The following is a 21,014-nucleotide window of genomic DNA, read 5'->3' on the forward strand; positions in this document are numbered from 1 at the left end:
TGTAGAGGCTGAAAATAAAAAGTTGACACCTGAAAGCTGTGGCTATTATTTTATCAGACTTACAGAAGCCAAATTGCAAAAATGGACGCACATTATACTGTTCTGCTAAATGAGGGAAAAAAAGACTCATCAGGTGTTAAACAAACCAGGACAAATCTGTTCCTTGTAATTTTTTTAATGAACCTTAATTGTTGTGATTTAAAGCTTCTCTGTGTTCTACAGTCCGCACAACCTCAGGTTTATCGTTCCTAATTTCAGAGATAAAGTTTAAGTTCTAGGGTTTTCCTCTATACAATTCAAGAAAAGACAATACGCAGGATCTTGACATGAGAGATCTTTTACTAATTGAGATTTACAGACGGGGAATGTCCATTTAAATCACCGCAATTCAGTGTTGTCCAAACAGGCTGCACTAGTAGAATGGGGGGAGTATTTAGGGCAACAGTCAGCTGAAGGCCCTCTTCAAAACAGCCGTCTTCCTCCGACACAAAGGTCTAGTGGAGGCCTCCCCAGCCCCAGTCATCACTATCCTGGGGTCCTCTGACGTCGGCCGTACTTTGAGCTCACAGTAACGTCATTTCCGCCTTAAGCGAACTCCTGGCTCGTGTAAACAGACCTCGATTCACCGTTTTCAGATTTAAAAAACGTTACCAATTTCATCCGTGAAGTTTTACAGTTCACCTGCTGTCCCCAGCAGGTTAAAAACGAGCTGAAAACAGTTAAAAGGGTCAAGTTGAGCCGATGAAGAAGACTGTGTCCAGCAGCTGTCCCCATCAAAGCGCCAGGATCAGGCTTCTGTCTCCTCGCTCGGCTGCTGGTCCTTCTGGTGCTCTCTACGCTTCGGGGCCCCCCTCTTCCGGAACCCCTTCGCTCTCTTCTTGGGGTCCCCGCCGCTGGACGTGAGCGCGATGTCCGGGAGCTTCCCAGCAGCCTGCGCGCTCTTGCCCTGCAGGAAGTCCTCCTTGGCCATGGGCTCAATGATGGCGCCCAGCTGCGTGACGACTCTGGGAGCCGTGATTTTCTGGACGGAGCGCTGGGTGTTCCAGGTCTGTCCGACCGGCATGCGAACGCTGCGCTCAAACTGCGTCGGGTTCTCGAAGGGGAAGGGCAGCTGGCTGACCTGCGGGGCACGGCGGAGAGAAACCTGAGGACAGGCAGCAATGCGCCACACACCTGTGGAAGGACAGCCGGGCTCGTCCTCATCGGTTTAAAAAAGTTCACGGGGGCCGCGGCAGACTCACCTGGTGGGCTGCGATAGAAGCGTCTCTCTTCTCGGAAATGATGACGTCAGGAAGGTTCCGGTCCCGTCTGGGTGGGGGAGGGGCCGCTTTGATCCGGAACCTGCAGAGGGCGACACAGGCGGCAGCATGGGATACTTGGGAGCATGGGAGACGCAGGGAATGTCAACCAGTGCCCACAGATATCCCCCAATGTGTGGATGTTTACAGACAAAGCAGTGTTGAAGAGAAGTAAAAACAAATGACAAAAATACCCACGCCATCTTCACCATCATTAAAAGCTTTGTGAAAGGGTACTCTCAAATTTTTCTCAATTGCCAATAGGTGCGAAGTCATCAAAAATTAAACTAGTTGAAGAAATTATGGAAGTAAAAGAGGCACAAATACCTGACAGATGCTGTAAAAGGTCAGGTTCCAGAAAAACAGAGAAACAAACACTCTTCTTTCAAATACTTCCAAAGAAATCCCTGCTCGGGAGCCGCTGCCAGACTGCGACGCAGATCGCAACCCACCTCCTGCTCTTCCTCTTGGAGGGCTTGAGGCCCACGCCGCCCCACTCGCCCCAGCCCGGCAGGGTCAGGTCCACCACCTTCGGCTTCGACTCCTCCGCTTGCCTCCGCTTGTCCTTCAGGAAGTCCGAGATCACGTCGTCCGCTGCAAAAGCCTCCTTGATGATCATCTTCTGCTCCTCCTCACCCTGGCGAGGAAACAGATGAACAGCAGCTGTCATTTGCCGAGGATCCCAGTGAAATCACGGATGTGGCTTCGCTTGACACTACGAGAACACGTCACTATTTCTTTCTAATAATAATAATAATAATAATAATAATAATAATAATAATAATAGCTTACACTTATATAGCGCTTTTCTGGACACTCCACTCAGAGCGCTTTACAGGTAATGGGGACTCCGCTCCACCACCACCAGTGTGCAACCCCACCTGAGCCTTAATACTCAGGCAGAGTAGCTCTACACAATCAGATACTCAATGATGATCAATACTTATCCCTGTGCTTAACCTGCGTTCAGGGGCTAATTATCTGGGAGGTTTACCCTAAACAGGCATTAACTATGGGAGCGTCTTGGTCTTTCAGGACCAGGTCACAGTTCTTCCCGTGTTCATCCTTACCTCCTCTTCCTCAATGGCGGTGGGAGCAACCGGAACCCGGATGACTTTGGCTTCCTTGGTCAGCACCTGACTGAGACTGATCACCTTCTTTTTCTTTTTCTTGACCTCCTGCCCTCCCTCGTTCCTGCCCTCGCCCTCCGAGCTGGGAGCCGGTGCCTTGCACTCCGGCGCCGGCCCGTCGGACTCGCCCGTCACCCCCTGGCTCAGGAGGTCCAAGTCCTCCAGGGTCTGGACGCGCATCAGTCCTTCATCCAGCAGGGGGCGCTGTTCTCTCTCCACTCCCTCGTCAGCAGGCGGCGCGCTGTCCTCCGGCCCCGGCTTTGGCATCACCCTCTTTCCCGGGGGCTCCCGCCTGCCTCCCACCAGCCTCTGAAAGAGGCTGTTAAATTCCGAAACCTCCTCCTCCTCCATATCCGCCTCCTCGCTCTTCTCTCCTGCAGAGTTTTCAGAAGAACAAGTGTAGCAACACAAGTAAGGCCATATGCAGGATTCGCAATGAAAGTGGAACTGCTGTAAAGCTCTTCATTGCCATATAACAGAGAAGGTGATCATCATGCTCAGACTTCAATTTAAGATAAAAATTCTCAAGCAGAATTATGCATTTAAGTCATATGCTAATAAAATCTAGTTCTGAGTAAATAAAATCAATCCTGCAACAATCACTTCTCTATATTGAGAATATCCAGCTGACGTTTACAGCAGCCCCTGGCACATCAACACCCCGCCCCGCTCTCCTCTCCTCTCACTCCTCCTTGGCCTCGTGCTCCCCGAGTGCACCAGCGCCTGTTGCCGCACCGAGGCTCCTGTGGAGAGCGGACGCTGCACGCCACCTCCCAGCCAGGCGATCCGCAGGGTGACACGGGCATGAGGAGCAGCTTCAGAGCTCGCTGCTCGCAGCACAGCCAGCCCATGTGGTGCAGGCCTGGACGCCCAGTGGGCTGCGTCAGCGAGTCCTCACCTTTCTCTGGCGGCAGCAGCTGATCTGGACTCTCAGCCTCGCGTAACTGGCGCCTCTCCTCGAACTCCCGGAGGAGCGCATCCTCCTCTCCCTCCTCCTCCTCCTCCTCCTCCTCCTCCTGCTGCTGCTGCTGCTGCTGCTGCTGCTGCTGCTGCTGCTGCTGCTCTGCCTCTGGCTTCTCCTCTGCCCCCTCCTCTGCAGCCGGCTCCGCCCTCAGCTTGCCCATCAGCCAGGGGTTGGAGGGGTCAGCCGCCGGCTGGGCGTCGTTCACGAAATCCGGCACGGCCTCCGCCTCGCCTGCCCCCTCCTCCTCCTCCTCGCTGTCCGAGGGCACGGCCAGTTTCTGCGTCAGCTGCTTGTTCATCTCCAGCTGCTGCTGCATGGCTTTGCGGGCCTGGCAGAGACACGCGCCGGGCGGTTAAGGATCAGCCTTCGTTCCAAACAAGAAAATCTGATAAAGAGCACGCGTTCTCCATTGCAACAGGTCACAGGGCTGGTAAAACACCCTGAGGAATGTGAACACAGGTCGCAAAGGTCTCGCTGCCAGATGTGCACGAGTTTCCGTCTGCTGAAGTGCGTGCCGCCCCTGTATGAGGGCTGCTCGTTTCGAGGGCAGCTCCGTGTGCAGCGGATCATCGACAAGCAGGGCTTACCTCCTCGTCGTATTTGGCCATGATGGCTCTTGACTTGGCCCACTTGCCGCTGTTCTGGTGCTTCAGAGACATTCGCTCCTGCATGACAGGTGAACAAACACATGTCCCGCGTTACTATGGCAACCCCTCCACAGGCATCACAACGTTAGGCCTACTGAACATGACAGGCACCTATTAATGCTGGCGCTGAATTTACTGGGGTTTTGCACAGAGAGAAACAAAGCTCGAGAAAAGGACAGAATTCATCTTTCACGCATATATTCGAAAAAGTGAGGAGCTACTTTCAACCAACAGAAGAAAAAAAAAAGACTTCTTTGTAGTCTAGAAATAGAGGATAAAACACTCCTGTTGGGACAAAACACCATGAAATATGCCTGAGCCCCTCAAATAAAAACACCTCCGGGTATATTTGTGGGAATATCAGAAATTCAAATGGATCCTCTTTCAGGTGAGCACAATCCAGTAGAGAACTGTTCCCATCTGCACTGCAGCAGAATGTCTCTGTGGAACAGGACCACCCACTCACCTTCATCCTGGTCAGCTCCATCTTCTTCAGCTCCTCCAGCGCAGCTGCGGGGTTGGTCTTGCGCAGCTCTTCAAACTCCTTCAGGACATCCTTGCGCTTGGATTTTTTCAGCACCTTGTGATACCTGCAGCACACAGGCCAGCACACTGCCGTCACGTACCCTGTTCAACATTTCTAGAAAACTACGCCTGACCAGAGACGTACCTCCCTTATTCTACCCGTAGCCACATGCACAGCGTCTGCCCCACCTTGTCCACTTGCTCCATCCGGCTGCTCCGGTATCCCCCGTCTCTCAGCCCCATGACAGCTCCACACATGCTCCCCTCCCCTCCCCCAGCTGGTGACACGCAGGCGTCCAGACCAGACGCACATGCTGTCTCCCAAACAGCACTAACGCCTCTCCAAATAAAAACACACTCCCTCAATCTGTGCTACACATTTCTAGAGCCTACAGACCACCCACTTCATCTAGCCATCATAAACCCTGTGCCAACTGGTACACCCCCCTCCTAGAGCTGCTGGCTGCCAAGCCTGAATACGCGCCTCTGCCTTTTTTTTTTACAGTGCACAAGAAGACATGCGCTCAAACATCGTCACCCAGGAGGCCCGCCTGGTTCTGCACACAGATGGCGAGAGACTGTCGAGGTAAGGAGGGAGCTCTCACGTTTTGCTTTTTATCTTCTTCTCCCTCTTGGTCTTGGCCTCGTAATAGGACTGGAGGGCCCGGGCCTTCTGCAGCTCGGCACGATGCATCTTAGCCTGGGAATTTCAACAGCCAGCGGATTAAATTGGGGGGAAAAAAAGAAGAAAATTAAGTTGACATCTTTTACAAGCTTGCTGTGCTCAGTCACCCTTTTTCTAGTATGGCAAAGGGATTCGTCAGCAACGGAACCAGCTGATCTGGATATCAGCGCACGAGAGGTGAAGAACTGGGCTGGAGCAGCTGGAATACGCGAAAGCAGAGATCGCTCAGCCAGGAAAGGGAGGGCCACAACCTCAGATGACCGAGGGGTGAGAGGAGCTGCCTCACCTCCTCCAGGCTCATGGCCTTAAGGGAGGCCTGCTCGTGGGGTGTCAGCACAGGGTTTGTGATGGGCTGCATGTTCTTGTGCAGGAGGCTGAAGATCTCCTGCTCCAGGGGTGTCCGTGCCTGCAACACACAAACACCAGCGTGAGGCAGACCGGGGCTGGAGAGCTTCCCCCGAGATCTGTCTGCCCACCCGCCCAGCACACATCGAGCGCCCCCCGTGAAAACCCACCTTCCACCCAGCCACCACCTGCTCCACGGGTCGCGGGCCAGAGGGCTCCTGGTTCAGGGGGAAGACCAGCTGCTCTGCTTTCCGGTTCTGGATCACCACATTCTTCCAGCGGGACACATCCTCCCTGGACTTCTTGTAGGCCACAACTCTCTGGATCTGTGGGAAGGCAGGAAAACAGTCACCCTCCCTGAACCCACACTCCAGGAGGGCAGATTTCACGACAGGAACAGCAGCCCAGGAGCTTCACCACTGCTTGCCAAGAATGACTTCAGAAAACATCCTTGGCAAACTGGGTCAGCAGACTTTGAGATGTTTATAAATGCAGAGCATCAGCTCTACACTCATATCCCAAAGGTGGGGTGTCATATTCTTCAAGGGTTTTTCCATCAAGTCCTCCACCAGAGCCTTTTTACTTACTTTCTGTTCCTCGTGCTACTGGGGTGGCTGTGCTCTGCCCCTGCTGGGATTCGATCCAGGATGCTCCTGGACCCAGAGCTCACACCGCGACACTCCCTAGACAGGCTGAACTCCGCTACGGCAAAGGACCAGGTCCTCCTCCGTGGCAGAGCTCCACACTGCCTGGGTTTCAAGAAGCTGACGCCATTTCTGTAACAGGCTGGGTACCAGTGACCTTGTCTCACTCGGGGACACTGCTGCTCACGGCAACAAGCTCGTGCAGAGCCGGTATTGGGCATGCAGGGACGCCAGCCTGGTGCGGTGCTTCTCGTGTGGCACAGCTGGGCATCTTCCCACGGCAGCGCCAGCACAGAGCCCGTGTCGCGGATCTCTCACCTTCTCGGTCTCCTGCTGGCTCAGGGGCAGGTCCAGGGTGGCCTTGCAGTTCTGCAGGTTCCTCAGCTGCTTCCTGGTGCGGGAGATGGAGGGCCGGGCCTGCTGCATGGTGCCGAGCAGGTCCGACAGATCGATCTTCTCACCGGCACCTGAGGAGGACAAAACCACAGCAGGCAACCTGGTCAGATGTCCAGAACCATCACCAGCCCCATCCCTGAGCCCGTCGCTGTCTCAGCCCACACTTCTACAGATTCCTGCAGGTCCCAGTCAGAGGACCAGAGGCCCCAAACCTAATTTAAAAGTGCCACCTTGTTACATCCACCCTGTCTTTCATGTCTCACCCATCTCGGAGCCACAACTAAAGTTTGGAATCTGGTGTGATCTTTATTACTTCCTTGCATGGATATAGCACTTTTCATCCCATAGGATCCCGAGGGACTGTACATACAGGAAAGGACCCACTTCATCCACTACTGAAGTGCAGCTCCACCTGGGTGACACAAAGCAGCCATTCTGTGCCAGCAGATCAGGAGGAGACGTAAGAAACTGCTTCACCAAATACGTTTAGTTGGGTGGGAGCGATCAAGCCCAGGGCAGAATTTAACCAGAACTCCAGAATGAACACCACTACTCTTATGGACAGTGCCCTGGGATCTCTAATGACCAAGCAGTCAGGTAGCTGGGTGCAATATCCCATCTGAAGGCATCTCCAACTGCACCTCCAGTCATCATTTCTGGGCTACTGGTTTGGAAATTCAGACCCAGAGGGAATGGTGCCACCTACTGGTACACCTTAGTCGACTTCCCAGAAACGACTGACACACACAGACAGAAAATCTGGTGAGCTAAACCTGCCAGTGATCCTATGGGGTTTTTTTCCACTACCTCCTGTCAACTTTGAACAGTCAGTGGGTTGATTCTAGTGTATAAGGTTTTCAGCAGGACCCCAGCCTCCTGTATATGCTAGTGGGATGTAATGCTATAGAGTGTAGATGCACACTTACCTTCTGCACTGACAGCGAACTCTGACACCTGCACACTCGCCTCTGACCTCTCTGTGAGCTTCTTCCTGTTAAGAGAGGAAAGAGAATCAGCTGCGCTGGCCCAGTGGACACAGCTTTCCCTCTACTGGTGCTGTGTGACTGCAGACAGCAGAACACGAGAACAGCTGGAAACAAGAGGAGCACATCTGGCCCATCCAACCCATTCGGTGGTCAGTACCCAAATTAACCTGAGGTCTCATCCAGCTGTTTCATGAAGAAAGCCGGGGTATCAGCTTTCACAGGAAGGCTGGGTAGCTTGTTCCACACTCCCACCACCCTTTGGGCCAGGAAAGCCTCCTTATCTCAGTTTCAAGTGCACTTGCCCCATACTTCCTGCCTGTGTCCCATAGTCTGTGATTCGCTCGATACTGAAAGACGTCCACTTGATCAATTCTGTTGATGCCTTTGAGGGTTTTATTTTTCTAGGTTTTGCCCCGACATTACGCCGGAGAGCTGTCTTTCGAAACATGGCACGACTGCTTGCCAGCCCCCGCCCTCCCCACCCCCTCAATCCCACCTTTTCGTCCCGTCCAGGGAGCCAATGGCCTCCAGCAGCTTCTGGTGCTTCCTCTCGTCGTCACTGCGGCCCTGAAACAGCAGCACAGGCGCACGTTCGTTGTCAGCTCACAGCTGGCAGCTCCACCGCCCCACCAGCCTGGAAGCTCTCTCAGCGGGGACATCCCGCGCCAGGCACACGGACACGGATCCACGTTTCCCAAAGCCGGCACGTTAGCTGCTTCACCCAGCAGCCGGCAGGCTCCCGACGGAGAGACGTCAAGCGCATGGGAACCCCAGACACAAAAGTGGACCCGACACAAACATATCACTGTGCAGACAACGCGGGATCACCCTTGGTTCTAGGCAGTCACAGCATCTCCTAAGTCAGTCACTTCATTGGGCAAGTTTAACACACATTCCAGTGCTCACTTCACTTTTAAGGCTGCCTTAAAACCCCGTCATAGGGACTACGACTGTCCAGGCGTAGAACTGGACAGTTAGATAGATAGATACAGAATGTTACACTCACATTTCCTAATGCAAAAGGCACCACAGAAGGAATCCACTCCCAGCCCACTCTGAGATCTCGTCTCGTCGTCTTATAAAACACTGCACTGCTCTAGCAAGACAATGACCAAAGAGTACTACTCGCCCTTACCTCATCCTCGCTGGCACTGTCGGCGTGTTCTGTCGGCAAGAACTCCTCTACGACTTCGTCGGGAGCTCCGTCCCGCTGTGAAGCTTTTTTCTTACTGCGAGAAATATAGAAAGTGTACATGAATTTCACAACACCACTGTGCTCCGAGGACAAGAGCACACCTCTGCACAGGGAAGTACTGCGGTGCTCGTTTTAAGAAATCAACTGAATCAAGATCTGGAAGAAGTTTAAAATCTCATCAACAATGATACAACCCATCCGATTTAACATTAGCACTACAACAACCTGTTAATACTCGGTAGCAATATTTAAGGTCCTACAATTATAAACCTGAAGTTTATTTTAGCCTCCGATACAGCTCCTTCATAAGTCATCGACTTATCTAGCCCAGCGCTCGGACACCCACTCCACCCAGACATGAATTAAATTACCAATATCCAACTCTCTACTAACAACACCTCGTTTCTTTTAATTCCACCCTTGCCAACCTTGTTTTAGAAAGGGTTTCGGCACTTGCAACTTTTCGCTTCTTAGCCATGTTGACTGTCTGCCCAACGGACCCACGTGTGGCACAAGTGTCGTATTCCGATTTCTTCAGCTCTTCCGACATACTTTTATTACTGTCGTAAATTTTCACTACTGTAGTTGCAGACTAGAAGCAGGTTCGTTTCACCCTAGAACCTTGGCTCACATACATGTTGAATATTTATTAAATATATTTCCATTCGTTGACATGTGTATACTTTCAGAATAAACGAAAAAATAAAACCCCGAGTGTCTTTTTTAAACAAACTACATTTCCCATGAGCCTTTGGGTCCCACGCCGCGGTCTCGAGCGAATAGGAAGTAATGTCTCCTGCGGGAAGAGTCGCTTCCTGTCCAAAATGGCGAGTACGGTGGTGGCTGCTGCTGCAGCAGCGGGGAGAGACCCGGCGGTGGACCGCTCTCTGCGCTCCGTCTTCGGTAAGTGAAACGGAGATGCGCGTCCGGCTCTCCCAGCTCCCTGTTTTCTGGGCAGAAATCGATTAGAGAGCGGACCGCTCCAACCGTTTGCCTCTGTTGTTTAGCGCAGGACGTGTGATTAGCATCCCTTAATGCAGCCGTCGCGTAAACAAACATTGCATCCTTTTAAACAGAGCTGTTTCACGGAGCTCCAGGCGGTCTGCTACTGTAACTAACTATGAGGCCGTTGCCATTTGGTTTTCATCGGTGGTAGTAATGGTAGCTCGAGGAATATGACGATGCAAAGGCACGACTCTTTGTGCGACACCCCTGGGGTTCAGACTGCTAGCCCGTGAAGACGGCACAGTAGCCGTGCTGTAGCTCATGCTGGCTCGTCTCCTGCAGTGGGGAACATCCCTTACGAAGCCACCGAGGAGCAGCTGAAGGACATCTTCTCTGAGGTCGGCCTGGTCGTCAGTTTCAGGTAGGGGGACGTGGCTGGGTCTGTGGCTCACTGGCATTTCACCTGTTGGTCTGTATTGAGATGGTCTGTTTCTTTTACAGTACTCTGTGGATAGCCAGGGATAGTAGCTCGTGCCGGGTCAGTATTCCCACATTCAGGCTGAGGTTAGGCTTGGGTTACACCGGGAGAATATATTCCCTCTGGAATGGAGATGGAACAAGATAAAGGCGGAGTTAAGCTTAGAGCTAGCTCTTAAGTTTGTTTTTATGTGCTGTGAAAGTAAATTACCAGGTTAAAGATGAATTAAGTGCAGAGGTAAGACATTATGGGGGTTAGGACGAAGGTTAGACTTTCTGGATAAACTTTAGTTGATGGTGGGTTGTTCGAAAGTAGCTCAGGGTTGAGGATTGGGATCTTGAGGTCAAGAGTGAGTGAATACCATCCCTGCAGGCTCAGCGGTCTCAAACTTGTATACTGTTCCGTTATGAAAATGGTACTTTTTGAAAACCTGTGTTAGGCTTAGGCCTGCGTCTGATACCCTTGAAGGAGAGGAACAGAAACTGTCGGGGTGGTAGGGGTGGCTCTGAGTGAGAACGTGTGAAAGGGGGGAAGTCTCTTCCAGATCGGACAGTAGATGGGGGGAAGGCCAGGCTGCCTTGGCTCTGTAGGCTCTACTTGTCTCTCCGGTGCCCCAGGTTGGTATATGACAGAGAGACGGGCAAGCCCAAGGGCTATGGCTTCTGTGAGTACCAGGACCAGGAGACGGCCCTCAGTGCCATGCGCAATCTGAACGGGCGCGAGTTCAGCGGGCGGGCCCTGCGCGTGGACAACGCCGCCAGCGAGAAGAACAAGGAAGAGCTCAAGAGTGAGTATGAGGGATTTTAGACCACAAAAACAAACAAAAAACAAGTTGTGCACCTGCTCTGTTTTCACGCTCTCAAAGTGACATCCTGACCTTTGAGCTGTTCGTGCAAAGGGCTTTGAGAGGGACGTGATCCCGCCATTCCGCTAATGTGCAGGAACGTTGACATCTTCTTCTCTTGAAGGTTTGGGCACGGGTGCCCCCGTAATCGAGTCCCCTTACGGAGACCCCTGCCAGCCTGAAGAGGCCCCCGAGTCCATCAGCAGGGCTGTGGCCAGCCTGCCCCCGGAGCAGATGTTTGAGCTCATGAAACAAATGAAAGTGAGTAGAGTGGGTTTACAGCCCCCCCCATCACAAGATCTCGCTGAAGCACACTTCTCACAAAGGGACCTTGTTAGTTCCTCCTAATCCTCACTTGCTTAGTATCACTAACTCGCTGAACATTGGCAAGAACAAGTTTAGTAAAGTGGAGCACAGACGGTTAAAAACTCATTTTCGTACCGTGTTACTGTACAGTTTTACAGATTGCTAATAGGCATCCCAGGTTACCGCTGAGCTCCGTCAGGAGATGAGCAGCCACAGGTAGGCAGGGTTCAGTGAACGCAGCATGAACCAGTGTGTGGCTGCCGTGTGTTTTCCAGCTGTGTGTTCAGAACAGCCCCCAGGAGGCCCGGAACATGCTCCTCCAGAACCCTCAGCTGGCGTACGCTCTGCTCCAGGCCCAGGTGGTCATGAGGATCGTCGACCCAGAAATCGCGCTGGTAAGCGAGTGTGGGTGAGCACAGGGCTTTCCTCAGGCGGTAACAGCAGCTTCGCGTCAGGACCCTGCCTGGGGTTCAAAAGTGAAAATAAACTCCATATATGTTATGGAGGATTAATAGCACTCTACTGAAAGGGATTGGAGGAACAGTTTTTTCAATAAAAAGCAAAATGCATCCCCGTTTTCTATAGTGTGGTTCAAGTCTCAAAAAAAGATGAGTGTAATTGTATTGCATTTTTAGTACATCTGGGAGTATTTTTATTTTTCTCTCCAGGTTCTGCATTTCCATGGACACTCAGCGCTGTGCTGTGCTTGCATGTCAAATCCTGGTTTTCTTTGCTAATGCCCTAAGCAAACAGGTTCACGGAAATCTAAATTCTTTGCAGAAAATGCTTCACCGCCAGGCAGCAATCCAGCCCCTGATTCCCAGCAATCAGGCTGCTCAAGGGCCGCTCTCTAACCAGGCTCTGGTCCAGTCCAGCGTCCCAGTGTCCCAGCCACAGCCCATGGTGAGCCAGCCCTGCCGTAAATCTGTAAATCTGCAGCTGCATTGTGCTCAGAAACTGAGAATTTTATATTATTTTAAATAGTACAAGTTTTAATTTTTTTGGGAATAAATCAAGCTCTCTTGGTTTTGTCCATTTTGAATGCAGGTTTCAATCGAGGTCTGTGCAGTTGAAGTAAAAGTACCCAGTTTGCTTGTAAACTTGCTTGTATGTTTCCATGACTGCTTAGGCTAAATGCCACTTGCTGTCCTGTGCTGTTCTGTTCAGGCTGGCATGCATGTGAACGGAGCCCCCCAGATGATGTCAGCCCCTCAGATGGTGAGTGGAGTCGCAGGACAGGTCCCTGGCCAAGGCCCTGTGGTTCCTGCAGGTGAGGACGTGGTTTTGAGAGAAAAAAGTGGACCCTTATGCTTGACATTGCTTCAGGTTTCTTAGCACACAAGTGCCGCTGTTGTGCTACGACTGGAATGGAGAGCCTATTTCCTTGAGAGCTCCAGAGCGCTTTCATTTTAACTCAGCATTTTACATTTTAAATCTTTTTTTAAATTTTAAAATCAGTTTTTAAATCTAACTTCTCTTGTTGTAGTTACTTTAAATCATAGAAGTATAACACACCTTGAAGGCTAGTTTTTCTGTGCCCTCTTGAAATCAAGAGTCGATAAAACAAGAATGCTCGAATAATGACCTTTATCGTACAAGGATGAGGAAAATGTGAGCCGGGTCTCACAATCGGACTCTTCTGGGTATATTTGCATATTCTTATTTCTTGTCCTGGGCATTTCCTGGGAAAATCCCATTTAGCCGTCTTCCAATCCATAACCCGACAGAATTGGTGGTGTGAATCTAGTAGACCCCACTGGTATTTTAAAATGTTCCGTATCTTTTTCATGTCCATCTTTGTTGTCTCTTCTTTAGTCCCTTATTGGCTTTATTACCGTTAGTGCAGCTCGTGTCGCTGAGCTGGGTTTATGCACTCAGACCTGCGTTGCAGCTGGAGTGACATGCTGTCCCCGTTTGCTTTGGACAGTTGGGATGCAGCCCCAGATCGGCATTCCGCCAGGAGGACCCGTACCCATGGATCGGGGCCAAGGTAGCGTGCTTCCGTTTCCCAGGAAAACTTATTTGCCGTGTACTGTTGTCCCCATGTGCAATCCAAAGTCTGTGATGTGAGCTTCAGTCCTGGAGAACCTTCTCGGGTAGAAAAAGAATGGAAACTGATGAAACTGCTGGAGAACATGGACAAATACCTGGCTTGGGACTGGCTGAGAGTCCATAAAAGTGTGTTTTTCACTGTTCTCAAGAAACGGCGGTTTCCTAAAATTAAATATTGTGAGGGAGAGGGGGGAAACAATTTTCATGCTCTTGTTTTGTCCGATAGGATTGTTTTAAATATTGTTTAAGAATGCACTTAGCTCGTACATTAAGGGTATTTCACTGCACAGTTACAACACGTGTTATTTTCAGCTAATCTTACTAAGACCTTCTTTACTCTGAGATCTTCCCTAATGCCAGCCCTTGTCTCTTGTTAAATTTCCTGTGGTAAGTATGAAGCTGGAATCCGTGCTCGTCTGTCGAGTGGCATTACTCTTTGCTTGGAGTTCTCCATTCTTATCTCTGTGCCTGTGTTCCGCTTTACACTTGGGGCTGAAATGGGAGTGATTTTCTTTCTTGTCCTCATTTATTTGGCTTTTCTGTCTGTCTGTGTTGGTACAGCTTGTGTCCACTAAGGGGCACTACAGCCTCACAATCTGCAAGAAGTACAACACTAGTTACAGGACTGTTTGGCTCATGGCAGCATTTGCATGGGAAAATATCACTTTTATGCCCATCACCTGAGTGTGCATGGGGGAAATCTAGGAATCTTTGGAAACTTCAGACCCAAGTGTTAAGTGCTACCTGGTATAGGTGAGCCTCAGGGCTGAGCCCTTGTGCCGTTTGTTCATAAGCTTTGTTTCCTGTCTTTTATTTCCTGCTGACCCAGGAAACCTTCAGCATTCTCCTGTAGGATCCTCAGGGCAGGCTGCACTCGAACGGCCACAAGGTACCCTCAGTAAAGTCAGAGTCTGGCCAGAGCAGCTGGGCTGCTGGATTCAGATGCTGGAAATAGCACAAGACTCTGATTTAAAAAAAAAAAAGAGACAAACTTTCAATACCTAAGCTAGAATAAGTGATGTTTTCAGCAAGGTCTCGATGTCTTCTAATTATCAGCATCAGGCTTCTTTGTTTTTTATTTGGCAAGATTGCATGTGGCAACAAGAGTAAATACACTTCGCACACTTCTGAAAGTCCCTACCTCTTATTGTACAGTTACTGTAGTGCAGGTGTGTTGAGTGGTTTCTGCACAATGTACCCTAATTATAGCCATTGCAAAATGAGGAGCATAAGCTTGGTCTTCGTGGCATTTTGAGAACAAAGTCCATTTCTGGTTCCCTAAAATATTTTCCCCCAAAATTTCTTTTTTACATAACTATTGAATTGAAACCAATTAATTATTTAATGGTTTTATTCTACCTCAAGCCACAGGTTATGCTTTGCTAGTGTGCTCTTCGACAGATTAAATCTTAGGCCTATTATTCAGTCAAGGACTTGGCAGTATTTAATATTTGTTGCTTTAGGTTTGGAAGACCAGAAGTGTTTGATTTATGAATACCCCTCATTTTCACAGTCTTTCCACTTGACGTCAGTCAGCTGCGCATTTGTTTGTTCTGGTCTGTGATTGTGTGCACGTCTTTGTCTGGTCAGTCAGTGGAAGGAGTGTCAGAATAACACACAGCCGCACTGAAGATGAATTCCTGGTTGGCATGAGCGTAGCTCAGACCTGGGAGTGAATTATTTGGAGTGCAAAGTCTTCAAGTTAACCGTGCTACTCAGCGCTTTCAGGTGGAAATACAGGTTGTTTTTTTCCCTATGAAAAGATCTTTGTAGAACGTTTTACTCATTTTGGTTTCAAGTGGATTCCCCCTCATCAAACAGTTTTTTTCTGTTTTTGTAGTGAAACTCTGATTCAGTTAAATTCAGCAAAGCCTCGTTTGATTTTGAAGGGCAGAGACTCTGTTTGGGGTCCTCTTCATTGTGCCAAGGTTTCTCATCTTGAAATGGAAACGGTCTGTATTGCACAGGCCCAGCTACAGCTCTGAAATAGAACAAATCACCACGAGAGACTCCACAATCCCAGTACATCGCCCACTTCTGAAGGGTTTTGTTTAGCAGAAGCGAAATGTCATAAAAAAACATAACTGAAAAAAACTGTCCCAGTGAGGAAGTGAGGATTACTTTGAGTTTCAGCCCATGTAATTTATAAAAATGTAAGTTGCCATCAAAATCACCGTGGTAGACGCAGAAGCACTGGTGAACGTGACACAACTGTGTAGAAATTAATCAATTTGTGCATGTTTCACTTGAAACAATGACAGAAGGCAGAAGCATGTGGACTGGCAGGGAGAAGGGAGCGCCTGTGTTTTTGGGAAGCGTGCAGTCTTCTCTGTGCAATGTGCTTCTTCCCTCCCTCCTCCTCCTCCTCCTCTCATGCCACCTTTGTGTCAGTGCCTCCATGTCGTGACGTCTGCCGTCTTGCCTCGCCCTGCCCGGGGTGTCTTCCGGCTGGTGCCCTCACCCTGCCCTGTCTTGTGTGCTCCCTGCAGTGCCCATGACAGACCCCAGGGCGCCCATGCGCGGAGGCGTGCCCCCCGTGTCGGCTGTGGTGGCCCCCCGGGGCCTACTGGGTGATGGCCCCAACGACCCCCGAGGCGGCACGCTCCTCTCCGTCACGGGCGAAGTGGTGGAGCCCAGGTGAGCGGGCGGCCCCTGTCACACTCTCGGGGTTCGAGCTGGGGGGGCAAGCAGGGGAGGGATCAGTGCCGACGCAGAGCTACAGTCCTCTGGTGGTGTCTGTCAGGGGCTTCCATCGAAGGCTGCTGAGCTTTGAGGTTATTGAGAGCCAGATGCTGGGATCCGTGGAGCTCTTTCGATCCCTTCGCACACTGCTGAGGATTGGGGTGCCCTTTTCACTCACCGTGTTACCCCATGTGTGTGTGCTTTTCAGTCGGGGGTTCATGGGGGCGCCCTCGCACCAGGGCCCGCCCATGCACATGACCCACGATGGCCGGGGGCCCCCTCCAGACATGCGCGGGCCCCACGACATGAGGGGAGGCCCCATGGGCGAGCCCCGAGGCATGATGGGAGATCCCAGAGGGCCCATGATGGATCAGAGGGCACCGCCCATGGAGGCCCGAGGTAAGAGCCACAGACAAGACCTCGGACACCTGCGGGCGTGAAAGAACGAGTTATGCTCTTAGACAGATCTCATTTCAGATTGGCTTTGCCGTCTTTCGGTTTTACATTGCGCATTCCATCCTGGGCAATACTGACATTACTCAGCTGGCAGTTTGTCAGGAAGCCATAATTCTGCATTGTTTACAGTGAAGTATTTTGATACATTTGCACTGTTGCAATTTGCTCCTCTGTTGGCCACTAATTAGGACTACATTAAAGTTCTTGGTATTTTTGTGAGCGAAAAAGACTTATTGCTTGAAATGCTATTTTGTCGAATGTTAAAACCACAGTGGGCGTGGTGAAGTTTACAAGATAGCAGTCAGCTGCAGCAAACAGGTCGCTGTGTCACAGATGTGTGTTTCCAAGTTGAATCTTTGTAAGGCCAGCTTCGGACTTTGTTTGAAGGCAGGCATTTCGTAACCCTGTACTTTGTTTAGCTCCGATTGCTGGAGGTCGTGACCCCAGAGCGGTGGAGGCTCGTAGTCTTGAAGCCAGGGGCCCCGTTCCAGCCCAGAGAGTTTCCATGGCAACCGGAATCCAGGGCCCAGTGCCCCACACCATGGGAGCGAATGTGCCCCAACCCCAGAGACAGGTACACCCCTCCTCCTCCTCCTCCTCCTGCTCCTGCCCTCCGCCCCACAGAGGCACCAGTGGGGCACCGAAAAAGGGCGCTTAAAGTGAAGTTTGAGCCATCTCTGCTGCACAAAAGCCCGATTAGTGATGTGTTGAAGGCTGCTGCGATATCCCCACCGTGAAGTCTCATTCTACTGGTTTATTCATTTTTTTAGTAGATATTTTATTTTGCACTTATAAATCTTTGGTAGCAAAAAAAAATGTCAAGGTTCTGAAACTTTAACTGTAGGGGTTTGAGAGGCTTTAGTTTTCTTGTACTACCTTAAGTGTGATGAAAATTCCCTTTTTCTTTGTGGCCTTGTTGGTTATTAAAGAGACTAAACAATTACAGAAATACCTCACTTACCACCCACACAGACTAAAGAAAGAACAATCCCTTCTTTATTAGAGCATGTCAGGAACCAGATTAATTTCCTTGTCTTTACTGAAATACCGAGGTTTTGCACATTAGGCATGACCCAGCATAGTATGAGGGTGTTTGACAAACCCTTAACTTTCTGTTCAGGTTCAATTACAGTAAAGTGAAACAGAAATGCAGATAGACATGTCTGATAATGTCGATCTACTGCAACATGTTTTATATGAAGGTTTTGTTTTTGTATTTTCATAATGCACCCAAATATCAATGCAAGAGATTACTTGCTAGCAGCTGTGACACCGTTTTTTTAATGCTTTAATCCAAATGTTTTCTTGCTTGGCACAGGATGCTTAATTATATTTAAGTTACAGTAGTGCGGCAGCCACAGTATGTTCAGTTTCACGAAACGATGTTTGCGCCCTGTGCAAGAGGTCAAACGGCCGGTTTAACAAGCAGGCAGCTGAAAGTTCACATGGGGCCGTGGCCAGGAGGTCACATGGCCACTGGGGCTGGACGTGGGCACGCTTTGGTTCTGGAGGGGCTGTCTTTGGAAGCAGCTGCTCGCTGCCAGTTCCCCTGGGCTGACCGATGTGGCTGTCTCCCAGCAGGCTCCTGGCGTCCCTGGCGTTCCTCAGACGGGAGGCTTCAGCCCGGCTCAGAACCAGGTCACATCCCAGGACCACGAGAAGGTACCGCGTGAGGGGGGGGGTGAGGGGCCGGGCCGGGGCCGGTAGGCTGGATAGGAGACTGTAGGACGTTTAATTACCTGAGATCCAGCACTGATGTGAGCAGCTGTTCAGTCAATGTATCTTTTTTGGCTTCTTAGTAGCTTATGGATACTAATAGCCCTGTCAGCCCCTGCATCTGGAAGAATTCTAGTGATTTCTTCCACAATATACAGTATTTGGGCACTTTTTATCTGGAATGCAAGGTTACCGCAACGGAGAAGTGGTATGTCTGCATTCCCTGCTACACGGAAACAGAAACACAGGTATAGCGTTTGTCCACACCTGTTTCTTTAGTGGAAGCTCTTCAGGTGGGGTAAGAATGAAGTGCAGGAACTGGAATGACGAGCAGCTCTGGGGAGTAATAACTCACTCTTAAGGAACTTAAAAATAAATTGATTTTCCTTCCTGAAACGGATAATCGTGAATGCTGTGGTGGAGTCCTGTGGTCTCCCCGAATGCCCTTTACTCAAATCTACTGTCCATGTCAGTTATTTTTTCTCCAACTGTTACAGGACTCTTGTGACTCAAGATCCATTGTTTGCTTTACTATGTGTTTCCTGAGCTGATGCCCTTGACCATTACATCGTGTGTGATGTTTGCGTAATCAAAGGAAATATCTGAAGCCAGATTATGAGTTTGCAAAATCAACTGTCTCTCCATGGGGTGTGCTTTATGCCGAGGGTGGTTGAGGGATTTGTGCCGAGCATGAAGTCTGACCTCGCGTGTGTCTCTCTCTGCATGGCCAGGCTGCCCTCATCATGCAGGTGCTGCAGCTGACCCCGGAGCAGATCGCCATGTTGCCCCCCGAGCAGAGGCAGAGTATCCTCATCCTGAAGGAGCAAATCCAGAAGACGGCCGGGGCGCCCTGAGAGGCCGTGCCCCTGGCGCGCAGGGAAGCAGGGAGCCGAGAGGTGAGGTGGCGGGTCTGGAGCCGTCGGTGGCGCAGCTCCGCTGCAGAGCGAGCTTAAGCGGACCCAGAATAAAATCACTGCAGCGGAGACAGGGCGTGTGCATGCCTGCATGTGGTGGCTAGGGAGTGAGATCACTGCTGGGGAGCCAGCACTCCAGGTGCCCTTCCAGATAAAACCACACTGTCATTGTTTTTCCTGAAAGGGAGCAAAATAGCTTTCATTGAGGAAAAACCCAAGTGGTGTGGAAACTTTTTAATGGTTTGTTGGGAGAGGTGTATAGAAAATAGTCTTGTTCACTCTGACCTTCAGTTTGGATGTGTCGTTTACAACTTCATCATAAACTGCACAGCTCACTCTAGGATTGGGCACTGACGAGCTAAGACGACATTGAAGTTACATAACTATGTCTTCCTTTTCTGGAAAGACAGGCCAGATTCCGGAGACAGGCAGGTATGTAAATCAAGAGCAGTGTTCAAAGTGAATCAGCTTTTGCTTATTTGCAAAACCCCAAATGTTTCCTCATGAGCACATGTGGGCATGTTATATAAAAAGCAGTTCTTTGAAAATTATTATTGCAGTGCCCCATTTCCTCGTGAGGAATCAGGTCATTGTTGCAGAGAGAGCACATTTCAGCCCCTTTCTTCCTGGAACACCTTTGTGTAGGTCCTCTTGTTGCGTAGAAAGACTTTTGAACGAAACCGTTTCCCTGTTTTTCAGTTCTTGGCTTTTCTCAGAGGCAAGTTTATCATTCTTCACCTGGACAGCAGGTCGGCGAGGAGTCATCTGTACACCTTGAGATCCTGAAACAGGACTTCAATCTCATTTTTGTAATTAAAGTTGTTTTTTGTTAGATATTTTTATTGTCGGTGTCTGCTCTGATGTCCTGGGAGGGCGGGCTGGGGCAGTGCCAGTCTTGAGTCAAGAGAAGGCAAGCAGGTCAGGCCCAGAGGGGAAGCGAGGAAGAGGAAGAGCTCTGTTAAATGAGTAATCCCAGAAAGAAATGTGAACGAAAACTTTCCATCTCCAAATAATTCAGCTGAAAACGTGGTGCTAAAACACATTGGGTGGTATTTGAAAAGCACACTTTTATGATACGGAGAATTCAAGAAACAAAGTTCCTAACGTGTGTGCCTTGACATTGTGTCAGGCTGCATATAGTTTCAAGTGCAGAAACAGGATCCTGCTTCCTCCCCCGCCCAGTTCGCAACTGCCATTTGAGAGCCCTGCCTGTTTGCACCCTGGGCCATGTCGGCCACGAAATCTGATTTTGGGATACTGTGCCGCTGTAAATAAGATCAGTGTAGCTCTGCGCTTCCCTGTCATTTTTAATTTTAAGGAATTCTACGGTTAAGAGGAAGCAGTTCTTTGTGCTCTGTCCTGTGTGCTCCTGGAATCTCCGTGTGGGACAGCCCCGCGCTGCAGGAATGTGGATCGATCCTGCCAGTCTCCCCGGACATCTTAGCTCTTGCTCTGCTGAAGCACAGCTGCGTGATAGAAGATCGACGATGCCATAGCCTGTCTACTAATTGAGCGCGCTGACTGAGCTTGTGGTTTTCCCCCCATTTTGTATTTCAATAAAAAAAAAGAAAAATGCATTTTTCTATGGGTGTTTTTAGATTGTGGTTTTGAGGGGCTGTGGGACGATCGTGCTCTTGTGTTATGGGGTGAAAGGGAGTGCGGTGAGTATTTCTCTGAAACAGATTGAAAGCTCAGTTTGTTTATAAGGATCTCAAATTATTATTTATTTCTAAAGGTGTATTTAGCCTTAAGTGGCATTTGAATGCTTAGTATTAAGTCGGATATAGTTTTGTAACCTCATTATTT

The 21,014-nt window shown here is 50.1% G+C and overlaps 2 protein-coding genes across 5 annotated transcripts; one reads left to right on the plus strand and one right to left on the minus strand.

Annotated features, from left to right (window-relative positions):
- Positions 1-321: 321 nt before the first annotated feature.
- On the minus strand, positions 322-9,365 carry LOC148828870 (U3 small nucleolar RNA-associated protein 14 homolog A). The gene is made up of 15 exons (XM_088925947.1): positions 9,244-9,365; positions 8,756-8,849; positions 8,117-8,187; positions 7,561-7,625; positions 6,557-6,705; positions 5,765-5,920; positions 5,536-5,655; positions 5,170-5,264; positions 4,506-4,629; positions 3,980-4,057; positions 3,327-3,720; positions 2,369-2,802; positions 1,751-1,935; positions 1,242-1,341; positions 322-1,120 (listed from the first exon to the last, which is right to left on the minus strand). The coding sequence occupies exons 1-15, from the start codon at positions 9,363-9,365 to the stop codon at positions 788-790; spliced, it is 2,520 nt and encodes an 839-aa protein (XP_088782073.1). The 3' UTR covers positions 322-787.
- A 239-nt stretch (positions 9,366-9,604) lies between these two features.
- cstf2 (cleavage stimulation factor subunit 2) lies at positions 9,605-20,785 on the plus strand. Of its 4 annotated transcripts, none has more exons than XM_088924659.1 (15): positions 9,605-9,718; positions 10,103-10,181; positions 10,856-11,025; positions 11,207-11,343; positions 11,664-11,783; positions 12,169-12,291; positions 12,556-12,658; positions 13,316-13,378; positions 14,270-14,329; positions 15,930-16,077; positions 16,331-16,521; positions 16,998-17,152; positions 18,157-18,240; positions 19,026-19,190; positions 19,908-20,785. In XM_088924659.1, exons 1-14 carry the CDS (start codon positions 9,640-9,642, stop codon positions 19,146-19,148), a joined length of 1,635 nt encoding a protein of 544 aa, XP_088780785.1. In that variant the 5' UTR covers positions 9,605-9,639; the 3' UTR covers positions 19,149-19,190; positions 19,908-20,785. The 4 variants fall into 4 exon arrangements, with proteins under 4 accessions (XP_088780785.1, XP_088780786.1, XP_088780787.1 ...); XM_088924660.1 differs by having other exon boundaries at positions 9,612-9,718; positions 18,160-18,240; XM_088924661.1 differs by lacking the exon at positions 14,270-14,329 and having other exon boundaries at positions 9,613-9,718.
- Positions 20,786-21,014: the final 229 nt, after the last annotated feature.

The sequence above is a fragment of the Atractosteus spatula genome, chromosome 9 (genome assembly GCF_055471065.1).
Source record: "Atractosteus spatula isolate fAtrSpa1 chromosome 9, fAtrSpa1.hap1, whole genome shotgun sequence".
In the NCBI taxonomy this organism is placed as follows: domain Eukaryota; kingdom Metazoa; phylum Chordata; class Actinopteri; order Semionotiformes; family Lepisosteidae; genus Atractosteus; species Atractosteus spatula.

Excerpts from the sequence above, each read along its gene's own strand:
- cstf2 (XM_088924659.1), top strand. The coding sequence starts at position 9,640 with ATGGCGAGTACGGTGGTGGCTGCTGCTGCAGCAGCGGGGAGAGACCCG. Across the intron at positions 11,784-12,168 it reads TCGACCCAGAAATCGCGCTG|AAAATGCTTCACCGCCAGGC; the intron begins GTAAGCGAGTGT and ends AATTCTTTGCAG. Across the intron at positions 16,522-16,997 it reads ACCGCCCATGGAGGCCCGAG|CTCCGATTGCTGGAGGTCGT; the intron begins GTAAGAGCCACA and ends TACTTTGTTTAG.
- LOC148828870 (XM_088925947.1), bottom strand. The coding sequence starts at position 9,365 with ATGTCGGAAGAGCTGAAGAAATCGGAATACGACACTTGTGCCACACGT. Across the intron at positions 6,706-7,560 it reads GTTCGCTGTCAGTGCAGAAG|GTGCCGGTGAGAAGATCGAT; the intron begins GTAAGTGTGCAT and ends TGTCCTCCTCAG. Across the intron at positions 4,630-5,169 it reads AAGAAGATAAAAAGCAAAAC|GTATCACAAGGTGCTGAAAA; the intron begins GTGAGAGCTCCC and ends TGTGTGCTGCAG.